A 24,591-nucleotide genomic window follows, 5' to 3' on the forward strand; every position below is an offset into this window, starting at 1 on the left:
AATATGCACAGTAAATAAATTGATGGTTGTCGAATGCCTGCAACAAACAATGGGTTAGTAACAAGAGAAAGGACGAGTATGAGACGCGCGACCACCCTCCGCGACGGTTCACGACAAAGTGAGGAAGCAAGCACAGACCTGCACGGGATGGTACGACCTTGGTACACGGCGTACACGGCTAAGTCAATAAACTGGGTGACGCAACTCACTAGCTCGTTGGACCGACGGAGAGCACCGATACGTGCCGCTCTACTGTACTCTCTCGCTCGCACATCTCCCCCCCATAGACCTCCGAAATTCCTCGACACGCGTCAACACCGACGGAGAGCACCGATACCGCGGCTCGTTCTACCGCTCTCGCTCGCACGCCGTGACGTCACCCGATTCTCGGAATCCCACGGCTACGAGATAGCTCATTACGGTAGGCATTCCCGCAAGAGAAATTTTAAGCCGCCGTCCAAAAGGTAGATTTGATAGACTATTTATGAAACTACAGCTATTCTGAATTTATCTGTTACAAATATACAAATGTATTTTGTTATTTCACTAGAATGGTAAGGGGGTTCTGAAGACCCCAAAAGATGTAACAGAAAATTACTTTGGATGCACTGATCAGTGATTGGATGTCAAGTCTACTCTATATTTCGTGTGTGTTTGAAGTCGACACGTGGTTCATATTCGGAGAAAGCAGTTTGCTATTTTAACATGCATTAGTAAAACAAAAACTGTAGGTTCTCATTTATAGGTTATTCTTATTTTAAATTGATCCAAAGAAATTTGTTAGTTAACGTTTCAACGAAAGTAATTTAGAAGATTTTGGAACTTTACAATTAATTAAACAGTCATCAGAATGACAGAAGGCAGTCATTGTATGTACTTTGTGAAACGAAAAAAGCGTTTCTGTCGTATGACGGTTAGAAAAGGGAATAAATATTGCGGTGAACATCAAGAAAATTCACTGGATGTTTCAGTTGGTGATGAAGAAATTGGAAAGAAACGAGTAAAGTGCCCGCTTGACCCTAGACAGTAAGTGTATTTCTATAAAAATAGACATACAACACCCTCTTTCATGCGCATAAAATTTATAGATTCTTTGCAGTACTTGCTATGCATCACGGTTGTCTGCACACTTAAAGGTGTGTAATGCTAAGCGAGTAATCGACTCACAGCCTTCATTTATAGTCAAAGGAATTAATGTGGACAGACATTGTGAAATACCATCACACATACCACTCTGTGAACTCAGTCAACTTGTTGTAGATGCAGTCATAGATAAAGTCAAGGCTGCTCATGGTAAGTATCACAGGTATTGCATTCACTATTATTTGTTTTGAAAGTGCTTAGAAAAATCTATATTTCATTTTTCAGAGAAGTTACCACTGTTTTCAGAGGATGTATTACAACACAAAGTACTTCAAAGTAAAATAAATGATGAATCCTGTGGAAGGACTATTAAGAAACACCTCTTACAAAACTCATCATTACTATCACATTTAGAATATGTTGGTCTTATACAAGATAGTACATGTTTTATTGAGTTTGGAGCAGGAAAGGGCAAACTGACATATTGGCTGGGCCAAATTATAAAAGATAAAAAAGATAGTTGCATTTTGTTGGTAGATCGCTCAAGTCACAGGCATAAAAGTGACAATAAGTTGAAGAATGAACAATCTCCTCTTGTGATAAAAAGGATACGAGCTGATATTGCTGATCTGAAGCTGAATAACATTACAGAGATTCAAAAGTTCCATTATAAAGTTGGCATTGCCAAACACTTGTGTGGAGCAGCTACAGGTATATTCAATTTTAATGTAGTATTTAATTGTAACATACTGTAAGTAGTATTGTTTCACAGATTTAACTATAAGGTGTTTAGTTCAAGCAATGCAAGATGAACCTAAATGCAATGTTAATGGCTTAGTAATTGCATTCTGCTGCCATCACAGATGTGATTATGCAACATATATTGGCAAACATTACTTGGAGCAATGTGGATTTACATCGACTGAATTTCCAGTTTTATGTAGTATTGCAAGCTGGGCAACATGTGGATCCAATTTTAACAAAATAGCTTCAGATCAATCTAGGCAAAATGATGCTAAAGACACAAGGTAATTACCAGCATTTCTGACCTTTCTAATAGGATATCATTTTTTTTGTAATCAAACACACACGATAACGTTATATATTTGTAGATCAGGTACAAAAAGTTTAACTTCAATTGAGAAGGAAAATATTGGCCATAAAGTGAAGTCACTACTAAACTGGGGTCGTTTAGAATTTCTGAAAAGTGTTGGATTCCAAAGCAATTTAATTTATTACACCACCACTGATGTATCCCTTGAAAATATGTGTATTATAGCCACTAAGAAATAAAAATAACTATTTGTACAATCACAGATGTGGTATAGGAATAGATATTTCATCCAATGTATCTTTTCGACTCACTTTACTTTTCTGGGGTTACGTGGAGTATTCGTAAGAGACCCCGTGTGGGTGAGATGTGGGGTCATAGAACCCCCGGGTATGCGTAAGAGACCTCGTGGTGGAGAGGTGGGGTCATAGAACCCCCGAAGAATGTGCAAGTGGCCCTGTGTCTGTGAGATGTGGGGTCATAGAGCCCCCAGGGCATGCGTAAGAGACCCCGTGTGTTTGGACCGGTGGGGTCATAGAACCCCCGGAGAAGGCGTAAGAGACCCCGTGTGTGTGAGATGTGGGGTCATAGAACCCCCAGGCATACGTAAGAGACCACGTGTGTGTGAAATGTGGGGTCATAGAACCCCCGGGGCGTGTACAAAAGACCCCGTGTGTGTGAGATGTACTGTGTATGTACTGCAGAGTTGTAAGTAGCTAGTAGCTTTGGGCATTTTGTCGTAAATGAAGCCACTACCTTTTGGACTATTTTTACATTTCAGGTTACAAGTTTGATTATTAATTAAAGACTCACCTGTTATGAAATAATAACAGTGTTGTAATAAAAACTCAAACAAAGCCTTTTAAAAATATGACCGACTGATTGTTTTGTTACATGTAAATAGGACGTAAAGCATTCTTTTCTCCCACCACATTCAACGCCCCGCCCAAATACAATTTGGTGTAACAGATTCCAAAGTATTAAGTGATGGGTGTAATACAGATGATGGCGTCGTAAACTTAATGCAGTTAGTATTGCATTGCATACAATATTAGATAGCAATAATTCCACTAATAATCAAAAGAAGGAGTCAAGGAAGAATACGAATTACTTTACGGTATGTAATATGTCCATATGACTTCGTTAACCCATCTAAGAACTCTAAATTCTGTCCTCCTGAGCTTTTCGTCTTATAAATTTTCGAATACAACCTGACGATTGTGTTTTCATTAAGATTACGTATAACGAACAATGTAAGTAATATCAATGCTTCAAATTCAAGTTAATATTAGTTACAAGTTAAATTCAATTTCGTAATATTGACCTCACGCCACGCCTTCGCCTCCTTGAGTACAGATGACGTGAATTTTCTTCTCCTTTAATAAAATGATTTTGTGACATACTAACTAATCCGGCGTCATTTGTTTCCTTTGCCCTCGTCATTTATTAAGATGATCCGTATTAGGTATAACATTGTCAATCTTCGCATACCTAGCTACCGAATGCATTTTTAACGAGTGTTTGTTTATAAAAATTTTTATCGGTGAATTCGCTTCAGTCGATATGTAAAATAAGCCCTATAAAACGTTTATGTGCTGAAGGGATACTATCTTTGTCTTTTTCAGAAGTATCTCAGTCTAACGTTTATAAAAATGTCCATTCTAGACGAGCGAGAAGATTACCTGAAGAATCCCTTCTTCGTGAAGCACGAGTACGGTGACTTCACACCATTTTATATCGCTATCACTATCTGTTCTCTGTTATTCGTGTTCCTGTGTATTTTGAATGTCGGATTTTGTTTCTGTTCTCGACACAGAGACTATTGGCAGAGCCCCCATACTGGTAAGTTTCTAATAATCCATACCTTTTTGTGAACATCAGCCTGTTTCAATTACAAATCATGGTGTTATTTTCATTAGGGAACAGGTGGATTCAACCATTGTGGACAGTGCTTCCACACAAAACTCCTCCATTGGATTTAAGTGAATTAGAGCCAGGGCGTGCTTTACAATCTGAGAAACAAGAAACTTTACAGTATCATAATCCCAAATCTTATAGAGCTGCACCTCAGACACAAGAGTATATGGAGATGCAAAAACGCGAAAGTGAAATCTAATCAGGTGTTAAAAAGAGAAGTTTCATTAGACATTAGATCTGACCTTATTACATACAAACGTCGCATCTTTATCACTGTTAGATCACTTAATACATTACACAGCCAAAGTTAAAGACAGGTGTAGCAAATACACAAGATAAAACAATAGAATTCTGAGGATAACTTAAGTTAGAAAATTACGCCGAGATGGGACTGCACATATTTTGGCCGGCGGCCACATGCCTAACTCTTTTTGTAGTTTGCATTATAATGGTTATGCTGAAGTATGGATCGCGTATCTGTAAATTACGGCATTCAACATTGCCATCCGACCAGGAATGGGAAGGGAAAGCTTATTCCAGACAACTTTCTGTATCTATGGCATAAAATTAGTAAGTAGATATCACCACATGTTTTCAAACAGCAATTTTCATTATGTAGAAGAACTAATCAAAACTTGAATCTCTTAGAGCACATTTACTCAATGTCCACACATGACAATTTAAACTCCAAAACTTGATAAATGCCTTTTGCATAATTTGCTTAAATGCATATCAACAACAGCAGTATCATTCCTCTAGTTTAAAATAACATAGCTGCCTAAAAAATTAATGCATTCTATATCTTTTATACATTTTTATATATATTATATGTAGGATAAGTAATACTAATAATTCCGTCCATTTATTAGATGTATAATACGTATTAAAATTTTGTACACAATTTGTGTCACAAAAAATTGCCAATATATTTGTATTTTGAACACTCTTACATGATTGTAATGAAGAGTCAAGTAATATATGACTGTTTCAAGTAAAATAAGTCCGTCCAAATTTTTTAATATGTGGTTGTTTGTGTAATGGCAATTTGATCATCAGAACTTTTGTAATTTTTATAATGTTTTTTAACGAATAAAATGTGCTTGTCTTTATACAAAGTGTCTAGAATTATTTTATTCTTTATTTTAATCGACACATCATCCCTGATCTTAAAACAATTAACACAATCGATCGTTATTTTATATATAATATTTAGTTTTTATTGACAACATTGGATTTTTATTACATGTGTAACGGTTACACAATTATTTAATAAGTAAGTAGATACATTATACAATTTCTGCGCTCAGTAATAACGTCAGCTTGTAAATAAATCACCGACGTTTTCCCACGAACTACAAGATATTTGATTTCGGAAATGTTTATTTGATTCGAATGCCTAGCCAACTAAAACCTCAGCGTTACTTTCTATCAAGACATCTTTCTTTCTCTGATCAACCAATAACCATCGCGCGTCTTTTGATCTGGTGCGTGCGAGCGGGGGAAATCCCGAAGAAAACTGATTCTTCATCGCGATGATTCGATTCCGCCAACGAATTTAAACTATCAACACGATCGATAATCGAAGAAACATTAACGGCGTAATTGAACAACCGGTACCAACCGTTGCAAAGGCGTTTTGATTGCGAATTGTACGAATAAAGCGACGGATTCAACTTGGAAACAATTCGACTCCGCTTTCCCGTATTAAAAGGACGTCTAATCGGTAGCATATATTATACTTCTATCGATCTGCTATGTTACAATGCAGTTAAAACACGGAGAACCTCCATTGAGTTCCACACAGAGACTGGTGAAGCATATTTATTAATTACGCTTAATAGACGTTTAATGATAGTAATTAGAAGAGACCATAGAACGTAGACAATGCTATCCTTACCCTATCGATAGATTCGTTTTTCCATTCTTTTCTTTTTAATGCGTAATGATGATATGGTGTTACATATGTAATCTAGTCTACAATCGTTGACACCGGCCAACCACAATTTCATCCTCATACTCGATCGATATTAATACAGGAAATCTCAATTAAGTTGACCACTTACAATATCTCTGGCATAAAAATAAAATTAAACATAGCACTTGAAATAATGAATCATTTAAATTGTCTTGTAATCCTTATCTTAAAAATAACTTGGAAAGAATTACTTTATTCACGTTAGAATGAAACAGATCATTTTAAAATTAGTATTTACTTTAGTTCATAAAAGTTTTGCATCTACAAATAAGGAAGATATGTTGGATGATCACATTAATCGGGTCACCCTGTACATGGATGCATCATGCGATGGCTGGCGTCATGATCTGTCAGCTGACCTTATTCATCGAATTTTGTTCTGTATACATCTAGACTTAAAAACAAATACAATATTGTATCCAGGGAAAAGGTTTGATTTCTATAGTTTCAATGGAACATCTCGTGGGATCAAGCTCTAATCGATCATATTAGGATTCTGACTCCACGAGAACGCTTGAGACCTTGCGTTATGTTAATTTGATTTTCATGCTCATCTGGCTTTCGTTATTATTTTACGTTTTCCATTCAGAGATAATACGAGACACATATAACAACTGTATACATCGACGTTTCTTTTTTTTTTTCTTCTTATGCGAAGTGTTACACGTCTTGACGAGAAGGATTGTTAGTACAATATCGGAGAAATGGTATTAATTATCAAATCGTGCTTATTACGTAAGGCAGCGGTTCCCAAACTTAAGGGCAATAATTTCTAAAAAAAATTTCACTCACGTGTTCCAACGATAGGGTCTTTACAAACATTCTTCGATTTTTATTCATCATTTTGATACTTAAAAATTTGTAATTTACCTCACTGTTAAACTTCCTTATCACAGAAAAGTTTCTGTTACTATTATACAGCCGATTAAATATTATACATTTCGTTGAAATCACGGTCGAAATGTTATTGAAAATTCCAGAAAGTTTGGAAACCGTTGGATGCATAGAAGACATAGTTCACATCAAACACTGTATATTACCTATAAGAAAGGATGTACAGTTACTTGCAAAATTCAGCGTATACTAATATGAAACGCTTATTATACAGAATACAAGAAGAAATATCGAAACGAACAAGAAAAATCAGTACTCGATTTAAACTATACAATAATCGGGATTACATTATTAAAATGCTGATAGTTCTTTTCTTCATCAAGTTATGGTAATAAATGTTATATGGGATTCTGAAGAAGAAATCATTTTGTTGAATTAAATCGCTATTAAGAAATTCTACGGGAATGATCAGTTGATGAATTTCTTCTTGTTATTAGTAGACTGCAAATGTTTATGCTAATACATATTTTCACAGATCCATTTGCACAAGCTGACAGTAAACATTTACTTCCACTATTAAAAGTTCAATTATGTTGAAAATTAAATACATAAAAATTCGCAGTCTAATTTATGAGTGTATACTCGATGCTGTAAGTAACTGTACCTTTGTCCACAAACATTGTACCTGGTTTTAAGTGTAAACACCACTAGTCAAAACGGGAAAACTGAACAGAGAGTCAGCCTGAACAAAAAATCAGTACGATAGAAGTGTGCGTAAACCTAATGGAATTCGATGAACCGAACGCGCCCGCCATCGACGCCATGTTACTTTTCCCTTTCGACCAGAGGAAGACAAAGTTAACGGACACCTTAGACACAAAGGGGACCGTCTGCTTCTTTTCTTTCGATCTTTTTCCACTTCATTTTTCGACGTCTCGAGAGAAAGATAAACTATTTCCTAATCAGGGGGATCTCTACGCAGTCTACGATCAATAAATCGTACAACGCTGGAAATTCGAACGGGGCTTTCAACGATGTATTATACTCTAGCGAGAATGTCTTTCATACAGAATCTCAACGGCAGTCGTTTCGTGTTAATTCTTGAAACTAGAGGTTCTTTTCTGTCTCATTAATCGTCGAACCAGTAGCATAGTGGGCTAATAATAAAAAATTTACGAATAAATTACGGATTTTATGCATTTATAACGAATGCAAATGTAAATAAAAAAATACAGTGAAACCGTAAATTTAACAATAATTTTTGCAGTTTTCACTTTATTTTAAACATAATAAACCACTTTATTGGTGAAATTAATTGTTCCATGCTTTTACTCTTTGTAAACTGGCCTCCAAAAAGTCGACGTTTGCATAAATATCCGTAGTCTATTTATAAATTTGGTTTCCAAATGTAACCGGGGTCAATGTTTGTCTTATCAGTCGCGTATATACATTTGAGGCACAGATAAAGTATAGGATACATCTATCTCATGAAACTTGGGGGTTTTGCATGTTCTCAACACACGTGGACAAAAATTTATTCAAATAATATGTATACGTGTAGAGATTTATTTAGGGAGTTCATTCCATCGAATGAGTGAAAAATACACTGGAGGTTAGATCTGTCCTGTACCCTATCTGTGCCCAAAGACACTTCTTATTCGACTTTATTAATTCTTCAAACGAGTATGTTAAAACCTGAAAGATAAACAATAATTAATGACTATGCCACTGCCTCGAGGACACGGTTTCGTATTATTCACACGTAAATTGGTACGCAGTAATTTCAACGCCGGTAGAACGGCTAAGAAGTGCCATTATCGGTCACAGTTATTTGCTTTAGCACGTCGTCGATTGAAGTGACTTTTGGCCACGCCTAAATGAAAGTTGTAATTCTATGAAGTGCCAACGCGTACAGTCGATAACTGTTACCGATGATCGACCATGTACCGACAGCGATAATCCGAAATTTTGTTGAAATTTGTTCCGAAATCGTTGTCGCGTACATGTCCCGTTATCTTCTATAGACAACGTTTGGAAAATCTTTTATTTCGAATCACGATCACTGCCCGTTACGCTGAAATGCAGAACCATATTGTCTGCTGTCGTATGTTCATTTCTTACGCTCACGCTAGACAGTAGTTTTTTTTATTCGAAAATTAGAGTTTCACGTCGAAAAGACAAGATTGTGTTTTCGTTGCCTGTTGCCGAAACAGATCGTCGCGCACCCCTTTGAGTGATCGATCGACGACTCTCCCAGCTTACTGCTTTCCCGACTTTTTGTTCGATCGTTCACCTGAAACAAATTACATTCATCATATGATTACGTTCATCTGGCCAAAAATTCGAATACGGTTGCTCTCTGTGTATTGCGTCGGGCCATAAAAAAGTTTCCCGTCCATAGGGACACTAAAAAATCTGCTAAAATTATTTTTGTCGTATCAGTTTCTGGAGAATACAAGGTGCAGAAAATGGAACTCGAATGAATCAGGTCTTATACATTTCGAACACTGATTTATGCGTGATCACGAAGTGGTCATTACGAGATACTGAAACACGTCCTCCTTGGATCCGAGTTCTCCTATCCTATTCAGGCATTTACACGGCACATTTGCCGGTTCTTTTGTCCGTGACCCCAAGGAGACGCTTCAATAACCTATCTTTAACTCCGTCAATGCCATCGTCAAGCGTGCTCGACGAAGCTTCGGGTGCTGTGACACTAGTGTCAATCTTGAGTACAACTAGACTACAACAGACCACTAGAGGCCCAGACAATGGGGTTGTTGGCGTCGTTCAATAGAATATCTCGTGGAACTTCGTTTTTACGTTATTTTATCAGCGACAGACTATTTTCCTAGAGCTTGTGCCGTGATAATGGAACGGACTTTGAGTTTCTTCGAAAGTATCGCGTATCGATTTAGTCTCGGTTTACTTCGAAGAGCGCCTACTCGTGTCAGGATAAAAATATGACAGGTGCCTAAGATCATCGGGTAATTATAGGGCTTTGTAATTGTAGGGAACATTTTCTGCCGTCATTTTCTATATCGTAGAATAGAATCGATGTGATCTGTTCTGATTTTCATACACAGTTTTTTTTTACTCGGTAGTAATAAGGCGTTACTATCTTGATGATTCTGAAACTAGATAGACGAAACATGTAACAGGCACATATGTATATACATATAGGTATATACCTTTAGTGGTCTTCTTGGTGTTGGTCTCCGGTTTACATCCCTTGTTAAGTCGACGCGTCTTCTCGCAGGACGGATCGCTGTTCGGCTTCAAATTGTCCATTCTCGTCATCTGCTTATTCACGCATCCGCTCCACGTGCCCTTTTCGTACCGGCAAGCTGTACTCCCCGCCACACAGAGGAGATAATCATACCGCCATAAACTCCATTTACGTTCACCCACGGGAGAACGTTAACGCGACAACGGTGCATCTCGTGTTACGAAACGGCACGACCTCAATGAATCTTCCTAAAGATTCTTAAACCCGTAATTTCGTTCGAACGTCCGCGAGGAACCATAACATAACCTACAGGGATTCCCCCGTAACCGATACCAATAGTCCCTATATATTTTCCCCTAGAAATTGCTCAATTCACAGTCAGTTACTAATTAAATATTTGATTTGTCAATTAATGATATACAGAAATTGTTCAGCAATTTGAAATTTAATAACTAGTAATTTTGTTCGACTGGTTACGAGCAATTACCATCTAACCTGCGGGTACTCCCCTATAACCGTCGGTCATAATTTCTCGTACAATTTTCCCCGGGAATCGTGAAATCTCCAATTCGAAAAAAAGTCACCGTCATCGTAAAATCTGGATATATTTCTGAACCGCCACGTTTGCGCGCGCCGAACGTAGCGTGCCCTCTGCTGCGTTTGATGGCAGAGCTCCAACTTGTTTTTAACCGCGACCATTTTTTTTTTTCTCCTCGATGCGCTTCACCTCGCGAGTAATTTAACGGAGGCAATATTCCATCGTGTGCCACACGGTGCGTCCTCAAAGCCACGGGAGCCACGAGATCCTCTCGTCTCGCTGAATTTATCAAGCTGATTAATACAGAGAAGCGAATGCACCGTTGTCCGAAATCACCGATAACTAGGACACGACGTGTCCGTTCTTTCGACTCGTTTAATTAATTAAGACACTCCCGACGGGGGTTCTACGCTAATTAACCGAGTCCATTAAGCCGGACGGGCGAACTGTCTAAAGAACACCGGACCCCGAATCGACGCGCTGATCGACCCCAGCGACCCCCCGTTAATTTAAATGGTACTAATTAGCAGAACACACGTCGGGTTGTGTACGTCCAATGGAAAGCAATTATTGGATACTTTGAACAGGGGTCAATCGATCAATCGTGTGATTATAATCGATGGAATCGTTTAGCAGTAGAACCTTGATTGCGACACTAACAAGGAGTGCTTTACACCTCATCGATTTCAATGTACGTAATTGCGAGAGATCGTTAGATAAATATATAAATAGAAAAGACATTGGGTAGAATATTAGCTGTAAATGGCCATAAAGTTCTGAGGAAGTATCGAGGTTCTACCGTGGTATCTTTTTCCCACAGGTACGAACAATATTTAAAAGTGGATTAAATGTTACCAATCAAGGATCCCATACCTTTTTTACACTTCTTCTGAATCGTCTTTGTCTGCTCGCAGGACTTGTCGCCCTTCTTGAGGTTCAGCGTACGGGACCGTGTGTTGGTTTTCGAGTCGCATTCCGACCATTGACCCTTCACGTATCTGCACGACGCAGTGCTGCCGGATGCTACGTCAACAGATGCGAAACGTCAATGGAGATAATTGGTGGCACGACCGATCAAGTGAACAGAAGAATTTTCGAATAGCCTGGAAGTTCCTTAATTACGAAATAGTTAATTCTCTTTTGTTTTTCTGAATCGATCTCTTCCACCGTCCGCTGGACAGTTAGAGGCATATATACAGGGTGTCCCGAAATTGGCAGTGCGATCAATCATTTAAATTTCCCTGCAGACGAATGAAGTTTCAAGATTCTTTAATTTATAAACTTATATTACAAATCGTCACCGTACGAATCATAAAAGAAAACCGTACGAAAAGTATCGGTGTTCGAATTAAATTACACCCGAAAAGTCTCAGTGGAAACTCTCCTAAAGATCGAACGGGCAATCTAAAGAATTTTTATTTCGCATCATCCGATTTGATGCATCGGGTTCCCCTTACTCTCGATCGCTAGCATTTTGCGCCCGATAAAAAGCTCCTCTGGATCGTCAACCACGCCGCGATACTTTCGTTTCCCTTCTACCCGTCGATAACGCGACATTTATGGCGACGATCGAGAGCGCTCGAGGGTTGGGAACGAACCAACGTAAGTACAAACGAACGAGACGACGATGTGGGGAGGGGATGGAGGCTGGATTGAAGTGTCGTTTCGCGTGGCTCCCTCCGTAACACGGATGAAAAGCCCTTTTGTCTCAGCCCGAGCGCGGCTCTTTCTCATCTTTCGGGATGCTTCCTCACTTTCTACCTCTCTCTCTCTCTCTGTCACTCTTTAGGCTAAGATTATTTGCCCGCTCTTAGAAATTTATTCGGGCCGCGAATGAGGGGCGGGGAGGGCTTCCGTACCGCGGTGGAGGCTTTTCTTCCCTAGCAGCTTTTCAACCGACGAGAGGAACGACGACGACGGGGTCGCCGAAAAGAAGGCCGTTGAAATTCCAACTTCTCGAACATCGCGTTGAATTACAACGCGGCGCTGCGCGTTGTCGGTCTACAACTTTCTGTCCCACTTCGTCTCCTCATCCCCGTGTGCCTTCCCTCATTCATCCCCCCAACCCCTTTCTTATTCTTCCCTTCTTCGGAATTTCCGGCTACTTTCGAGCGATTCCGAAATCGATACCAAGCGAATCGTTAGGAAAGAGCGTATACTAGAAAGCGTAATCGAACCGATTAGAGGTGTTTGACCTGGAAAATGACAATTTGTCCGCGCTATTGTACCCCTTATTGAACTTTTAACCATTTCCGACGCGAATTATTCGTTTCAACAATTTGTTTTTCTTGCTTTCTGGATGTCAGAAGGACAGGAAAATTAAAAAGAAATATATAAATGGTTTATAAACCGAAACGAATATTCATTAACCCCTTCCCTTACGATTTTTCTAACGACTGCTTACGCCAGAATTACGTTATCGTTAATAATTCTCCCGGGAGCGACAGGAATTCTATATTTATTGCAAGTGAAAGTTCGACTTGAAAAGTTGAATACTAACTTTATTTTATTAAAACCCCTAAATATCATTTTCAAATAATTCATAAATATCATTTTCGAGAATACTAATAACCGAAAGGTACCTTTATAAATAAACAATTAACAAAAGAAAGATTCTCTGTTTATACGCGGTTGCGTCAACAGATTACTGTTGACAAAGGTCGGCCGAGTAATCAATAGAACTCCCAGGCAGGTGGTAAGGGGAAATAAGTATCTCGAGGATCAATTTAATCCGAGAATCGGTCGGCTACACGGATTCTTAATTAAGCTTTAATAACCGTTACCTCGCTCTTTCGTGCCACGAACAGTCCGCACGAGGACCTCCTTGTCGTCTTCCTCCCAGAGATCGGATTCCGCCTTGGCGGTGACGATGATCATCAACAGGGAGACACCCACCAGCGCCAGACTCCACCACAGCTTCATTCTGCGAGAGAAAAAGGAAAGAAGACACGGTTACGCCCCGTTAATTCGCTACCCTTCATTAGCGGTGGTGTTTAATTGTTAGCGCGGCGGATAACGATGAAATCGAGCGTGCAACGGCGACAACCAACCGGAAGTGGAGGATCGTGGAGTTTTTAGAGACTTTAAACATTTTCAGACGGTGTGAATTATACCCTTGGCAATTTTTTAGAATAATTCAGTTTGACTAACATGTTGTACAAGAATTTCAACCCTTCGCTGCTGCGGCGAAATTTGTATTTTTATACATTTAAAAATTAAAATATTCTTCACTTTTCCATGGGAGTTTCTATTGTTACATTGCATGTATAATTGTGTGTTAAAATTAAATAGTCCTGGAGTAGCTGGTTGCTCATAATAAAAATGACTCGGAGTTGCTGGTAGGTCATTAAAAATTTCTCGGAGTGCAAAGGATTAATAAATGTAACGGAAGCAAAAATCGTTGCGCTGAATGTCTAGAGACGGATATGACGCCATTTTGTATTGGGAATGCTAACGAACAGTTCACTATTGTAATGTATGTGAATGAAAAATATATACTATGTCTGCGATATATACCCGTGTTTCATAATTTATGTTAATTTCATTAAAACAATTTTGGGAAATCGTTTTATATTTGAATAATATTGTTAGTGTATACAGACATTTTCTAGACTGGTATTTATCCGACTCCATTTATTATATTTTTAAGTTTATTTCATTATTATTTCAATATTTATTCATTTTAGTATTACTGTAATATTCTCGCTGAGAAGTAATCCGAGGTAAAATGGCGGCTCGATGCTCAGTTTATCCAAATATTTCGATCACTTCGAACACGTTTATGAAACGATAATTCTACAAGTTTCTCGCTGGAAAATTATACAAAATTCCTTTTTGTTAAACAAACACAAATTTTAAAAGGATATTTCAAGAATGTTTACCGCCATTTCTAACGGTCCTACACGCTGGCGTGTTTGAAATTTACTGCCAGAGAGTTCGTTCCCGTTGGTTAGCGTATCGCGAGACATGCCCGTCAAAAACTAATATTTTTTCAGTTAGAAAATAATCCTCGCAGATATGTATTTTTCCACCGCGATGGAACTGGGTGGCAGTTTTTCTCCCGTAGACTCTTATCGAATCGATCAAACCTTATACTTAAATTAAATATCAGACCCGAGAAAAACCAACGGATTATTTATCGTTACAGCTTGTTAACCAGCTATATTTTAAATTAATCGATTCATCAAAAGGCCATTGATTTTCACATGAAATTCGTTCGAAAGTCCAAGTAAAGCGACGCTTACAGTAGCATACGCGATGCAACGCAGCATAAAACAAATGAAACAAAACCGAAACGGGGAAATACACTGTATCACCAGTTTATTTTGAAGTTGGTTATACACTTGACCATTCAACACGGGAAACAATAATCTCGAAATATAATTGTTAACTGTACGCGGTACTGTCGCGAAAGTCGGTGTTTAAACAAATAAACCGAATGGGGTGGGGGCACCATCGAACAAACGTGAAACGTTTTCGCCGCTGAATATCGGGCCGAATGAAAATTTATCGTTTCTCTCGCGAGGAATATTAAATATCTGCCCTGTGTTGGCTGTGTACAATGCAAATCCGTGTGTGTGTCTGCGTGTTCACGGGGCTAAATCGTCATGTTAATTAATAGGGAAGTGCGGGGGCGAGAAAATTATACCGAAAGCAATTCGCCCGCCCTTCCCAACGGGAGAGGAAACGTTCGTTTGTCTCTTACATTTGCCCGGCAATTACTGAAATCTTTTCCATTTGCGTCAACGATTTCGACAATCAATGCCAATGGAACAATGATGATACACGTTTATCTCATTACGCGATGCTAGCATTATGGTATAATCGATCGGAACTCGTTCAGACGATAAACGGCCGAATAACAACGGACAACCTTGCCACCTCCCCTCGGCCGGTCATCGTTAAAAAATTTTCCAATTTGACGTTGTGATCGGGCTCCCTTGACCGAAGGTTTACGAATCGATTCACAACGTGATCGCAGAGTTGTCAACGATTTTCCTTTTTTTATTTACGCTTACAAATGGTCGGATCTCGTGTCCCCAATTGTTGCAGCTTGTTCATTCTTTATTTTGCTTCTTTAACCCCTTGGGTACGGATTTATTTGAGAAAATATTTGCATGTGGAACGGAAATAATTTTTGGTTGCTTGGAGTAGTATGTAAAGGCAGTACATTTTACGTAAGAATGTATTTATTTCTAAAATATTGGTGACATATGTAGTATTAAGATGTCTTCAACTAATTAGAATTGCAAAACAAAAATAAATTAATAACAACAAAATAAAACTAAATGAAATAAATTCAATTTATAAAAAAAAACCATTACTAATAATTATGCAGAGTGTGATATTTTTATTGATGAATGAAATTAATCAATAAAAAAAAAAAAATGACGTATCTCAGATGTCAAATGTACCTAAAAGTTTAATTTTTGGTTTGACGTCTTAGACACGTCATCCGCTCTTAGGGGAAAAAAGTGAATGACGTGTCTCAGACGTCAAATGTACCCAAGGGGTTAATGTGTGTACAAGAAATAGTCATATTTTATTATGCTATCCGTGAAAACTAAATATCGGACAATAGAAATTCTACTGCACGTCGAAGTTCATCAGTCACTAGCTGAAAGTGAAAAGTATTGAAAGCTAATACAGACTCTTCTCGATTATCGTCCCGAACTTGGGTCCGCACTGGGACAATAATCGCATAGGGAGAAATGCTTCAGACCCTCGTAAATTCATTTTTTGCCATAAGCTCGAGCCTCGACAACAAAGTATACGCTTTAGAAGTGTCACTCGCCCTCTCCCAATGGTGGGGATAACGCCTGGACAATAATCGTGTAAAACAACCCGGACAATAATCGAGAGGAGTCTGTAGTGAGACCACGAAATCTGCAAGATACATTTTAAGTCCATATTATGTCTTTTATGCCCTCTCACACCGCGTAAAATTTCAGTCGTCAAACCAAAAAAAAAAACAGGGAAGGAGGGGGAGGCAGAAGCCAGTGCAAATTTTTATTGTTACGCGTCGAGCAGTTAATTCGAAAATATTTTCGCGAACCTGCACGACGAGGAACTGTTGCAGAGATACGTGATTGTTAATCAGAGAGCAGCTCGAAAGCTTCCGCGAACGAACGAACGAACAGAAACGATCGTCGTACAATTAATAAGGATTACAGTGTCGAGTTATCGCTATGACGACCGGACGGTTGGCGGTTCGGGAGCCAAATGGGGAATTTTGCGTTGCTCACGCGTTTTCGAGCGGACTAAATTAATACGCAGACGGCGGTGCCCGCATAAAGCCACAGTTTCCAGCGTTAATATCCCTGAACGAATCTCGTTTCGCCCGGGACTCTAACGCCAGATTATACACGGTGCTGTTCGTGGAATTAAACGAGCAAACTTCGTAAACTTGTAACCGAATCGGCGATTTTTCATCGCCATTTTTTCGACGTAAGTTAACATTTGATTACAGACGATTGAGTTGTTAGGAGATGAATAATCCAACAACCACCAGTTGTAACACTTTTAACAAATTTATCACAATCTTTTTTGACTTGCGTACCACTTGGCAGACAAATTTTTTCAAATTGTAACCCCTAACATTAGAAAATTGCTTATTGATGGGGCGTACTCGCGATAAGCTCGCGATTAACCATTGCTTTTTGGTAAATTAATACCACGGAGCTTGTTGGAAAGATGATGCGATGGTGTGTGGTAGTATGTGTTTTAAATAATTGACACAACTTAGTAACACACACTTAGACTTTAATATAAACTTACCAATGTAATGTATGTGTGTACTGGTTGTGTTCTGACTGATCGATATGTTCTTGTTGATGGTTGAATGTGTTCTGGTGAATGAGTGAATGTATAGATCGAACGGATCGACTCGTGTGATTGGTGGAAAATGCAGAATTTTTATTGGTGTAGATGGTTCAAGAGGTGGTAGTAAGAGTTCGAAGAAGTGGGGTTTGGTGGCTGTATTATTTCTTGGATTCCTGGAAGTCAGCGAAATATAAAGAAGGGTCTTAAGGACCGCGAATGTTTTGCACGTGATGTGCAGCTGTCCAGGAATCCCTGTTTACGACGGTTCGGTGACCGTGTCGACGACCCAAGACGAGCGTTACGGCCATCGCCTACCTGCGTTGGGTCGCAACACTTGTAATTTATATAGTTAATATTATTTCCATTTTTTTCACCCTTAAAACACCAAGCACATATTATTATTAGTAAATTTAGTATATATATTATAATAAATTTACTTTCGTACAACGTTGAATCATTTAAAACTGCAAAATTATTCAGTTATTCGACAGCAAAGATCGATCGTCAATTTTCACCGGAGTAATTAAAATTGTAGCAACCCCTATTGCAAAACAAATGTTCGTGTAACGTGGTCTGAGCGTAATACATTCAAGATTCGTCCATTAGTTGTTCGATAACGAGAGCTCAGAAGAGATTTATTACTCTCGTGAAACTATCACGGAAACCGGAAAGGATTGCCAGCGACGAACGGGGTCGTTCCGCGAATAATGGCGAAAGGTGCGATGATTTTTTAATGACAGACAGGAGACAGTTCCATTCGGCGTATGTATATACATATATACCGTAAGCTCGTTTCGACGAAAGGGGCAGGTTAATTAATCTTTCGAAGCACAACGGTCTTCGTTAACGCGGCGAGCTACGAGCGTGGTAGAGAACTAGCCTGCAACTTTTTAAATTTATAATTAAACCGGTTCCGTTTCTCATTCTTTTCGTCGTTCGAAACATTTACATCGTACTTTGCTCGAATTTTAATAAGCCGAAGACTCGAACTTTTCCAACCCCCTCTCGGTTCTCGTTAATATTTATGCGATTTATTTTTTTTTTATTGTGTCGTTAATGAACGAAAGTTGTTGGGAAATGAAACGCGGGTGTTTTTTAACGCTTCGTTGGGGGAACGATATTACTGTTATGAAATTTATGACCGCCGGAACGAAATATGTGTGTGCATTCACGTAATCCAGAAATTCATCGCTTCTGTTGATCAAGTTTCGTACTGCTCGATATAATTTCACACGGAAAAAAAAAATGAAACAATTACCGTTTAATTGGTTTTTCAATCGATCAAATTGCTCGGAACGAAGCGCGGAATGTTTATACACCTATGGCGATCAAAGAGAGGTATGTTCCATGTCAATGAAATATTTATCGGCAGAAACAGAAACGAAAATTCTTTTCGACGCGGTACTTTGTAATGGTTTAAAATATGGTTTATCCTTTGACGGAAACTAAATCGCGGATATACTCCCAGTAGAGAATTTCCTCCTATAGGACAACTCTAGGCTAAATCATAATTCCAACGAAACTTAGGCTAAATTGTAATTCCAACGAAACTTGAGGTAAATTTTTAACTCCAACGAAACTTGTTACGTTAAATCATAATTCCAACGAAACCTAAGTTAAATCCTAATTCCAACGGAACTCAACCTCAATATCCAAAAAAAAAAAATCTAAGTTGACTAATTTCGACGAAAAAAAAGTGGTCGATAAATTCTCCAGTGAATGACAGACACGGGTCTATTGTTAAAACTAATATCGCGGATCAAAATATCCGGCGTGAGTTGGCCCGAGATATGGAAAAATTGGCCACGCCCGCGGAATACGCTCGGAAGAATGAAATTTTAACGAGGTAGGCGCGAGAGAATGGCGCAAATCGGCCCGAAACCGGCGACGAAAAGTTTAATAACCGCGGCGTTAATGAACGGCAGCTGCAGTTCCGCGAATCGTGTGCCGCAGAGCCCGCGTCATTTCGCGCCCGCCTGCATTCTTATGGGGTGAAAAGAACCGGCCACTAGAGAGAGGAAGAAAAAAAAAGCGGCGGAGCTGTGTGAGGGGAGAGCCGGTTGTGGAGAAGGGGCACAAAATCGAGAGCGCGTCGAGAAATCAAAAGAAGACGAGTGTGAGGGTAGGAAAAAAATGAGAAAGAAAATCTGAGGAGGGCAAATGTGAGGACCCATTAGGAGAAAGGGGATCGGAGAACCGGATAGAAGAAATCGAATTGAACGTCGTGAAGAGAAGACCGCGAGAATGTCGTCAAAAAGGGGATTCGTTTCTTTTAGCGGACACTGACAAAAAAAGGAACGAATAAGCTGCGTTATTTGGGAAGATAGGGTAAATGCAGCGATGATTAAACCGATTTTGCAACTATTAAAGTCGAATTTTAAATGATAATAATATTAATAAATATGTGACACGTCAAAATTAGATTTTTTTTAATGTTTATTTCTTTTTATAATCTCCTGATTTCGATTTGAAAAGTTGGCGATATGTAATTAATTGAATTTATTTTAACTGTAATTTTAAAGATTTTTAGATGATGCTTTACTATATTCTGATTAATTTGTGAAACAGTTCGGTTGACTAACATTTTGTAGAGAAACTATAGAAGGTCTGACGATTTTGGGAGTAAAATTTCAACTCGAGATACTGGAATACGTTTCCCTTCTATTCTTTGATTCAATGAGATGACACGAGTATAGGTTATGTGACACAGTGAGACAGGGACTACAGCAAACGAGCACGATGACGACAAACGGAGGCGAACGGGATGCGCTGCTTGTCGGTATATCAAAGGAAAGTGTTCGCTCGCAACGGTTTGCTTTGAGTGTTTGGCATTGCTGAAATACGTTCAGAGTATTCGACTGATTGTCAGACCTCGCTATCCTCTATTAACGAAGTCAAAACGATCACGTGACGTAGGAAATAATACCTGGTGCACACTACGAAGTAAATTTGATTGTTTTTTAATGGTTCGTGTAACAGGGAATCAAGTGTCACGGAATGGAATCACGAAGAATTTTCAGCAAGCGGAATTAGGGAACTCAAAGTATGAAAGAAAACGACAGAAGAGAAACGTCACGATGAGGAATTAAGTTGACGAGGGGAGAAATGACTGGGGGCGATAATCGAAAGAAAAATGGAGAACAGAAAGCGAAAGATAAAAGGAATCTGGAGTAGACTCGTCCGTAGAAACGGGGACGAACGACGAATTAGTCGCGTATATTAAATTCGAGACAAACGGACGATAACGAGGCCGAAGTAACGAGCATATACAGGGTGGACTACGAAACGTGAACAACTTAAATCATTCTTCTGCTATCTATTCGATCCAAAATTTTTTGCCTAATAACATGATTCAAGGAGAGCTTTAAAATGATTGTACCAAATTTTTTATCAACCCCTTTTCCCAGAGTTTTCAAGGTCCCCGGTTTTTTTCATAGATAAACCTATAATTTTGTTACGCCCACCTTTTAACGGATACTGGGACGAATTCGGCAAGCATCGTAGCAAATAATTTTTTTTTCTTCTAAACTTTCGATCGAACAGTTAACTAATCTAACAATAAACTGATCACGTTTCGTGGTCCACCCTATATACTGGAGTCACGGTTCGCCAAAATGGCGGCCGTCCTCAGGTGTCCACTTGTACGGAAATTTATATTCTTCCGGAGAGCGTCAGCCTCTCTCTCTCTTTCTCCCCTCTATTAGGTTCGTTCTCCCGTGGACTCATCGATCTTTCAAAACTCTGACAAACGAGCCCAACACGTCGAGAAAGCCTCGGCCATCCTCGAATTATTCTCGTAATGAATATTCCAAACATGATTACGCTCGACTCATTTCCTCGCGCGATCGAACGTTCCCACGCGCACGATAGGAAATATTATTCGATGAACAAACCGATCGTCCGGAAAATTTAACATGTTACACGGGACACACGCGCGCGCCGTTGTAATGCCAGTTTGTTGTGTACCAATATCGGTCGCTACGATTGCCCGTTCCATTAATTCCGAGAATTAATATTTGACGTGCGATCAAATGAACGGTACCGAATCAATGGAACATGGAAATATTCATCAAAATACAGAAACATTTCCAGAATTTCCGGAATGAAATTTTTTTTTTCAATCCCAGAAACGACGGATGTTTCTGGTGATTGGGTGGAGAACTTTGCCCTGGATCCCTTTAGACACTGATACACTGTTTATGAATGTAAGAGTTGTGTAAGAAGTACAATAAGATGTTTATCTAACCAGTTAAGGGTTAAGTTCGACCCAATAAAATCTTTACTACCTACAGTAAAATTCTGTTCAAGTCCTGACTAATAAATAATCTATACGATTCACCCAGTACGAAAAATGTCCGTCTCCCGGTACAAATTCTTTCTTCGAGTTCATCATCAACGTCAATTCGTGAACAATCCTCCAGCTAGAATCCACTGATCCATGATCAAGAATATTTTCGTTCGTGAAGCCCTGCATCAACCACATCGATCTTAATGATGGCACGATTATTCTCTTCTGTAGGGTGCTCGACCCGGAAAAGCCAAAAAAAAAACCCAGAAAATGGCGAACGAAGAGAACAAATTGCGAAACAATGGCGTATGAGAAGGGCTCTTATCATTTAGTAAATTGATTTTTAAGTATTGAAGTAAATGTTAAACCGAATGTTAATTTGTCATAAATTTCAGTAATTCCAGAGATCAAGTGGTAGGAGTCCTATATATGCATATAATTAATATTCGGTTTAACATTTGTTTCAGTAAAACTGAATATAAATTTACCAAGTGTTAGAAGACCCTTTTCCTACGCCATATTGTCACCTAGCAGAACTAAAGTTTGCTCGTAGGTGTACATATTTTCGGTGTCGGTTCATAAATATGCGGAACGAGGCGTGATAACGAGAGGCAGGCAGGCAGACCACACGAGCGATATATTGCGACGCTGCGCATCGGCCCTGACCGATCCCGGGCCGCGGAAGCTGCAGATTGATTCGGTTGGTAAAAGGGTGCAGGCGACGGACGACACCGCATAAATCATTGTTTCAAGGTCCTTCCTCGCGACGTCGAATGGGAACGCATAATACATGCGCAACCGGGAGAGAGTGCAGCACGTCTTCGAGGTGACTATCGAAGATTGATGAAAATTGATCTCCTGGGGAGCACACACGTCCGATGTGCTGCTCCTGTTTGGGTCATTCCACGCGAAATCAGACACTTTTTGGAGTACCATTTCGGATTTTGTTGAAACCTGCATATATTGTAGTCTAAAAAATTATAGGCTAGATAAAAATTGTTGATTTCACAGCTGTTTGAAATATAGTGTCTACCTTTTTTTTCAATAAATTATTACTGTTGAAGTAACGAACTGATCGAAATGAGCTTTGTGCATGCTTACCTATATAAAAATAGTTTAAGAATAGTTCAAAGTAAACTAAAATAATTGTTTTCTATTAAATTTTTCTGTTTATTCAGATTCAAAATGGCGACAACACGAAAATATGGAAAATGTGAAACCCACTAAAAAAACGTACTAATGCATCACGTGCATCGTACGATATTTTTTTCCTACTGTTCCTACTTTTTTCAATGTCCCGAAAAGTTTCTTTTAAATTGTAGATTTAATTTTATTGGTTTTTAGGAGCGGATAAGAAATCAGTTGCCTGGAATGGACCGAAGTCATTAGTTTACTTTTTTTAATATATTACCCTTATCACACATTTTTTCAAAACGACCAATACACCATACAATCTACGTATAATGCTTGTCTTTTTTCCATTTCTCTTTGCATCCTGCGATGTTCTATGCGCGTGTAAGAGAGAAAAATAAAAAAAAGTGGTCCAAAATAGGCAACTCTCCGCTACCTAATAAAAATTAATTCTTTCTTATCTAAAATCCATCTTATTGATTATCACTCACAGTTCAATCACAACAGTCGCGAATAATATTTCTTTCGTTCGCGTGGCTATCGGTGATGAGGCGATCCCTGGATGGGGAAGATCGATTCGAGGTGAGAGCTATCGGCGCGTGTACAATGTCTGGTCAAATCACTATTGTTAGCCAGGGCCTCCGATGGCCTAGAACGCTCCGGACCCAACGACGACAAGACAAGAAGACAAGAAATAGTTCGCCCTGGTACATACACGGGGGACTCACACACACATATACATTGCCGTCCACGAAAAGAATGACATCTAACCACCACGAATGTCCACTGAACAATGGCCCGAAGGAATTCTCGATGGAATCTTTCGCTCAGACATTGTCCAGCATTCTTACCCCCCAGTGAGTTTGTAAGCCGGAAAAGGAAATTATCGTATTAGGTTGCCTACCTGTATAGCCTGTCAGGCTATTCATTCAAGCGAAAAAGAAATAAGAAACTATATAACTCTGATTCTACTTAGACCACTGTCAAGATATATACACATTTAATCATCTGGCTGACATCTCATTCATGGCTCTTTGGCCGAATTCTCGGTACACCTCCCGTTTAATAAATATGAGGACATTTATCGAATGTGTAGTAAATTTTACCAGATACATATTACGAAACTGAGGGAAGTTTGAAATAAATACTGTTCAGGGGATATTGAGGCTCGATAGACAAATCTTATGACTAAGTATGATGCAATAAATGGCGGGTTGAGAATCATAGTGGTGTAAGTTCAAAAAATGTGGTCTATAAATATTGTTAAATTTCCAAAACGTGAGCAAAGGGTACCAAAATCCAGACGAATATGAACCGAACAAAATGACAGGACACTTTATGCCCATAATCTGGTTACAATGAGCTATTAGCAGAGGAGCGATATAAATTTCATATCCGAACGCATAAAAATAGCCACAAGTATACCCGGTTAATAAAAGAGCAATCGATGTGATATTATTAGCCACAAGTTCTCGTTCAGATTACGCCTAATCGGGGAGTTGTATAGAAGCGAAAACAATAAGGGAAGCATTGGTTCTTTCGATAACACGATCGCCAGTAAACAATGTCCAGCAGTCAACAATACCCCGTAACGAAAACCGCAGCGAAATCGAATTCTTTCAATAGCCACCCCTCCACCCCTTCGCCAGTTCATTGTAACCGCAGAGTACAAAACCAGCGTCGCGTTACTGCTGACTTCCCGATTCATCGGATTGAATTACCC

General features: G+C 39.1%; 4 protein-coding genes across 4 annotated transcripts in view; 3 read left to right on the forward strand and 1 right to left on the reverse strand.

Moving 5' to 3' along the window:
- The first annotated feature begins 831 nt into the window (after positions 1 to 831).
- On the forward strand, positions 832 to 2,376 carry LOC107186596 (tRNA:m(4)X modification enzyme TRM13 homolog). The gene is made up of 5 exons (XM_015574493.1): positions 832 to 1,026; positions 1,100 to 1,293; positions 1,369 to 1,794; positions 1,856 to 2,111; positions 2,196 to 2,376. Exons 1-5 carry the CDS (start codon positions 851 to 853, stop codon positions 2,374 to 2,376), a joined length of 1,233 nt encoding a protein of 410 aa, XP_015429979.1. The 5' UTR covers positions 832 to 850.
- Positions 2,377 to 3,173: 797 nt separating this feature from the next.
- On the forward strand, positions 3,174 to 4,256 carry LOC107186565. Its single transcript, XM_015574459.1, has 3 exons — positions 3,174 to 3,251; positions 3,760 to 3,976; positions 4,054 to 4,256. The coding sequence occupies exons 2-3, from the start codon at positions 3,787 to 3,789 to the stop codon at positions 4,248 to 4,250; spliced, it is 387 nt and encodes a 128-aa protein (XP_015429945.1). The 5' UTR covers positions 3,174 to 3,251; positions 3,760 to 3,786; the 3' UTR covers positions 4,251 to 4,256.
- Positions 4,257 to 4,436: 180 nt separating this feature from the next.
- On the forward strand, positions 4,437 to 4,790 carry LOC107186566. The gene has a single exon (XM_015574460.1). It carries the CDS (start codon positions 4,437 to 4,439, stop codon positions 4,614 to 4,616), a length of 180 nt encoding a protein of 59 aa, XP_015429946.1. The 3' UTR covers positions 4,617 to 4,790.
- Positions 4,791 to 8,114: 3,324 nt separating this feature from the next.
- Positions 8,115 to 24,591, reverse strand: part of LOC107186546 — a 39,435-nt gene continuing 22,958 nt past the window's right edge. Inside the window, exons 2-5 of the mRNA XM_015574441.1 lie at positions 13,411 to 13,550; positions 11,501 to 11,650; positions 10,052 to 10,207; positions 8,115 to 9,153 (exon numbers count right to left, since the gene is read on the reverse strand). Coding sequence (XP_015429927.1) covers positions 9,119 to 9,153; positions 10,052 to 10,207; positions 11,501 to 11,650; positions 13,411 to 13,549 — 480 coding nt within the window. The 5' untranslated portion in view covers position 13,550 and the 3' untranslated portion in view covers positions 8,115 to 9,118. The remainder of the gene's footprint in view (positions 9,154 to 10,051; positions 10,208 to 11,500; positions 11,651 to 13,410; positions 13,551 to 24,591) is intronic.

The sequence above is a fragment of the Dufourea novaeangliae genome, unplaced genomic scaffold (genome assembly GCF_001272555.1).
Source record: "Dufourea novaeangliae isolate 0120121106 unplaced genomic scaffold, ASM127255v1 scaffold65, whole genome shotgun sequence".
In the NCBI taxonomy this organism is placed as follows: domain Eukaryota; kingdom Metazoa; phylum Arthropoda; class Insecta; order Hymenoptera; family Halictidae; genus Dufourea; species Dufourea novaeangliae.